This window comes from Choloepus didactylus, chromosome 19 (genome assembly GCF_015220235.1).
Source record: "Choloepus didactylus isolate mChoDid1 chromosome 19, mChoDid1.pri, whole genome shotgun sequence".
Lineage (NCBI taxonomy): Eukaryota > Metazoa > Chordata > Mammalia > Pilosa > Megalonychidae > Choloepus > Choloepus didactylus.
This window is the reverse complement of record NC_051325.1, coordinates 54049499-54054676: the sequence shown is the minus strand read 5'-3', so window position 1 is coordinate 54054676 and position 5178 is coordinate 54049499. Positions and strand designations below refer to the sequence as shown.

General features: G+C 45.2%; 1 protein-coding gene across 1 annotated transcript; it reads right to left on the bottom strand.

Moving 5' to 3' along the window:
- Window positions 1-2716: 2716 nt before the first annotated feature.
- MOCS3 (molybdenum cofactor synthesis 3) lies at window positions 2717-4869 on the bottom strand. The gene has a single exon (XM_037811567.1). It carries the CDS (start codon window positions 4858-4860, stop codon window positions 3478-3480), a length of 1383 nt encoding a protein of 460 aa, XP_037667495.1. The 5' UTR covers window positions 4861-4869; the 3' UTR covers window positions 2717-3477.
- Window positions 4870-5178: the final 309 nt, after the last annotated feature.

The following is a 5178-nucleotide window of genomic DNA, read 5'->3' as shown; positions in this document are numbered from 1 at the left end:
TTTTCTCAAAACAAGATGCACTCAGGGCAGACAGTGCTCAAGGTTATCACAGTTCAAAATCAGCCTGCTTCCAGGAGTTTATGGGAATACCTGAGTTGGGGAGGAAGGGGCAAAGTCAATCCCTGGTCCGGGAAGAACTGCTGTATGTATCACACAGCAGTTTCCCATGGTCCCTACCTTCACTACTGTGCCAATTTGAATGTCTTATGTTCCCCAAATGCCATTATCTTTGATGTAATCTTGTGTGGGCAGACCTATCAATGTTAATTAGATTGTAATTCTTTGAGTTATTTCCATGGAGGTGTTGGCCTGCCCATTGGGTGGGTCTGAATTAAATTACTGGAGCACTATATAAGATCAGACAGAAGGAGCGAGCTTGCTACAGCCAAGAGGGACACTTTGAAGAAAGCACAGGAGCTGCAGATGAGAGACATTTTGAAGACAGCCGTTGGAAGCAGACTCTTGCTCCGGAGAAGCTAAGAGAGGACAAATACACCAAGTGCACCTAACAGTGACATTTTTGAGGAACTGCAGCCTAGAGAGGAACATCCTGGGAGAAAGCCATTCTGAAACCAGAACTTTGGAATAGATGCCAGCCACATGCCTTCCCAGCTAACAGGTTTTCCAGACACCATTGGCCATCTTCCAGTGAAGGTACCCAATTGCTGTGTTACCTTGGACACTTTATGGCCCTAAGACTGTAACAGTGTAACCAAATAAACAACCTTTTATTAAAGCCAATCCATCTCTGGTGTTTTGCATTCCGGCAGCATTAGCAAACTAGAACTACCTTGCCCCTGAAGGGAATGAGTTTGTAAATCCCTTTGTTTTAAGCTCTGTGCAGAACAGATACTTAACAACTCTTGTTCATTATGCCTTCAAGAGAGAACTGTGATCCAGAAGTCCTATTTTCCTTCACAGCTCTCGAGAATACCAAAGGGATATTTATGTCTAAATAATCAATTTCCTTGTGGAAATATTCAACTTGCCCACCTGGGTAATCACTGATATTCTTGCAAGCACTGGGGACTACCAGGTTAGTAGGCCGAGCCCTCGATCTTGGGGCTTGCCCTTTTGTTACTGCAAAGGAGAGGCTAAGCCTACTTATAATTGTGCCTAAGAGTCACCCCCAGAGAACCTCTTGTTGCTCAGATGTGGCCACTCTCTTTAAGCCAACTCTGTGGGTAAACTCACTGCCCTCCCCCCTACATGGGACATGACTCTCAGGGGTGTAAATCTCCCTGGCAATGTGGCACATAACTCCCAGGGATGAGCCTGGACCTGGCATGGTGGGATTGAGAAAGCCGCCTTGACCAAAAGGGAAAAGAGAATTGAAACAAAATAAAAGTTTCAGTGGCTGAGAGATTTCAAATGGAGTCTAGAGGTTATTCTGGAGGTTATTCTTATACATTATATAGACATCTGTTTTTAGTTTTTAGTATATTGGAATAGCTAAAAGGATATACCTGACTGTTGAACTGCAACCCAGTAGCCTTGATTCTTGAAGACATTGTATAACTATGTAGTTTACACGGTGTGACTGTGTGATTGTGAAAATCTTGTGGCTCCCACTCCCTTTATCCAGTATATGGACAGATAAGCAGAAAAATGGGGACAAAAATCAAATGAATAATGGGGGGATGGGGGGAATAGGATGATCTAGGTGTTCTTTTTTTACTTTTATTTTTATTTTTTATTTTTTGGGAGTAATGAAAATGTTTAAAAATGGATTGTGATAATGAATGCACTACTATATGATGACACTGACTGTATACTTTGGATGATTGTATGGCATGTGCATGTATCTTAATAAAATTGCATTTAAAAAACATCAACTTCCTGAGGTGGTGGTCCCTATTATACACAGGTACCTCTTTTATTACCTTGTTCAGACCTAGGATCAACAGTATGATTGGTACTTAATGATGCAACTAATATAGAGTGTGTGTGTTCCTAAAACGCTATTAAAATTTGATTGAGAGACGACGGCTTGCCTAGGGTGGCAACAGTGGGGAGAGTAAAAAGTGGAACCGATCTGAACTGTATTTGAAGGCAGAAATTGTGTAGAAGTGTAGGTCCTTCAACAGCTGCTGAGAAAGGCTGGAAAAGGAGTGTCTGACATTTTCAGCCCTGGCAGCAAGGAAGAAGGTGGGAGGCAGGAGTTTGCTGGGTAGTCTGCTTTAGCTGGCAACAAAGTCAAAGTTGTAAAGACACTGTTTACACTTAGCCAATCTTGCTTGGGAGTTTTATTGTACTGAAGAGTCAACTATTTCAACTCATCTGAACTTCTTTGTTAAATTCTAGATTATTTGCTTAAGGCCTCTCTCTCTATGGAAGCAAGGGGTAAGTATACTGCTAATTAAAAATTATAGCAAAAGTATCTTCTATCAATGCCACCCTACTATGCTACCTTTTAAACCAAGATGCCACAAAGAAGGGACATTTTAAGATAAAGTCTTTTCTCTTTCCTTACCTTCAGCAATCTGTCCAACAAATGACAACAAAAGGCAGAAGCAAAACACCTATATAACTCACAATTTGTACATTTTTAAAAATTCTGAATAATTGAACTAAAGATTAGAAACCAATCAGTATCTATACATAGGACTTCATAGTAAACTCTATCTATCCTATTTTAACTTGCAAATTCTGGGCTGGTTTAATTAACTTTTCTCTCACACTCTGAGTACCCTCAGAAATGGTAGCTCATGAAATGTTTGAGTTAGGTCAAAAACCATTTTATTTGCAGAATACTTGCCCACTCCTGCACAATAATGGCTTTCCCAATTTTCCAAACTGACTCCAGATTTTTCCTGAAACTTAAAGGCAAAGGTATTACTTCAATTGATGTATCTTTACTATTACCTTGACAATACTTGCAATTTATAATGGAAATTGACAGATTACAGAGGCAGTTGTCTTTATCATGTTAAACTGTAAAGATTTTATAGGATTAAAATTTTTAACATAGTGACCACTTCCCAGATAATTAAAACTTATATAGCAAAACACTTACTTCCATAGGATATAGTCTATTCACTGAAGAAAAAATCAGACCCAAAGAATGTCATATTAAAAAAAAAATTGCCCCTAGGTATATTACCTGTGATGGATTTGATAATATTAAGTTCATTATTCCTCATAAAAAAACTCCAGAGAATTTTTGAGTGTGGGAGGTAGGGGGAGAAGCAGGTCAAGTAAATGCTCTACAGTTGAAAACACAAAATCCTGTCCCTTACATTACAAGCCAGTTTCAAGACATGCTCCAAGTGATGAGAAAACAACAGGGTTCTCAAAAACAGTATCATAACCCATTAATAATTACAATCAGAAAGCCCATTATTAAAAGGAGTACACATATTAACAGATATTGTAAAATCCCAGACTCTTTCCTACATTAATGGAAAAATGCTAATGAACTTATCTTTGAGGTAATATAACAATCTCAACTTTCTCAGGTCAGACACAACAGTCCCCTCAGTACTGAGGAAATGTGCCATCAATTCTGGCAGCCCAGGCCATGAGGCCCCCCACAACGTCCTGAACTGCTAAAGAGTCTAACTCTTGGGCTTTTGTTAAGGACTGCAGGATCTTCACGGCTTTCTGGGAGTCATTTCCCAATTTGCAAATCACATAAATGGAGAGTGCTTCCCCTTCTTGTGTGCACTGCTTCCCCTCCCGGATTGCTTCTCCTAAGACTTTCAGGCTCTCTGCATTCCTCCGTTGCAAATGTTTCAAAGGGATGTGTAGGGCATGAGGCAAACGACAAATGTCCACCTCCACCTGAGGCCTGACATCCAGCAGCAGGTGGGGTGCCCCAGAATCCAGAAGTCGCTTATAGTCGGTGACAGAAACGCGCTCCTCTGGGCTCAGCAACTGCAGGGAAGAGCACTTATCTGTGGCTGAGGAGCCACAGAAGGCTTCATAGTCTTGCAGGTCAGTCACAGTGGGCCGCTCCCCGCAAGCTGCACAGTCGGGCCTGCGCTTCCGCAGCTGAATACAGCGGAATTGCCCTCTGAGGGCATCGAAGAGCAACAGGCTCCCACTGTAAGAGGGGCCCAGACCGGCAGCGATCTTCAACACTTCTAGTGCCTGCAGGCAGCCCAGCACCCCAGTTACGACGCCGAGCACCCCGCCATCCGCGCAGTTGGTTACCGTCTCCGCTGGGGGCGGTTGGGGGAAGATGCAGCGATAGCAAGGGCCGCCGTTATAGTGATAGACCGTGATTTGGCCCTCCAAGCGCAGAGCGCTGGCTGACACGAGAGGTCGACCGGCCAACACACACGCATCGTTAACCAGGTAGCGAGTGGGCACGTTGTCCGAGCAGTCGGCCACCACGTCATAACGGCGGACAAGGTCTAGCGCGGTGTCTGACGTTAGGGGCTGCGCATAGGGCACGCACTCCACCGCCGAGTTCAGACGGCGCAACGAGGCGGCGGCCGAAAAGGCCTTGGCTTGGCCGGCCAGTGCCTCGCCATGCAGCACTTGGCGGGCCAGGTTGCTCATCTCTACCACGTCGTAGTCCACCAAGCCAAGGCGGCCGACGCCGGCTGCTGCCAGGTACTGCGCCAGTGGGCAACCGAGCCCACCGCATCCTACGATTAACACGGACGCGGCCGCCAAACGCAGCTGCCCGTGCACGCCCAGCTCAGGCAGCACTAGCTGCCGGCTGTAGCGCAGAATCTCGTCTCGGGACAGGGAGGCCTTCGGCGGCAGCGGCGACACCGGAACAAGCCGTTCTGGCTCTGGTTCCTGCTCCGCCAAAAGAGCCGCTGCCAGTTTCTGCTTCAGGAAACTCAGCTCCTCCTCACGCTGGGCGACTTCAGCCCTCAAGGCGAGCAACTCCTCGCTGGCAGCCATGTCGGCTCCTTCCGGAAGTTGGGAAAGATATTTCCGTTTCCGGCTTTCCTCCTTCTAGCGACTGGAATAAACTAAAGAGCGTCGTGGAACTTGAAAATAAAGGGATTAACATATATATTGCCTGAATGAGGCTTTAGGTCACACTTAAAAGATTCATAAATCTTTACTTTTTACACCAGTGCCATACAGAGAGCCTTATGAGAACAGAAACTTAAACCAACGCAGACCGTCCTCCTCCCCGAATTTGGTACAGTCCGACCTGTCCGCTTCTCGCGTTGAGTTTATGTCATCCCGCTTCTGGCGTCTTGCGCAGTTCCG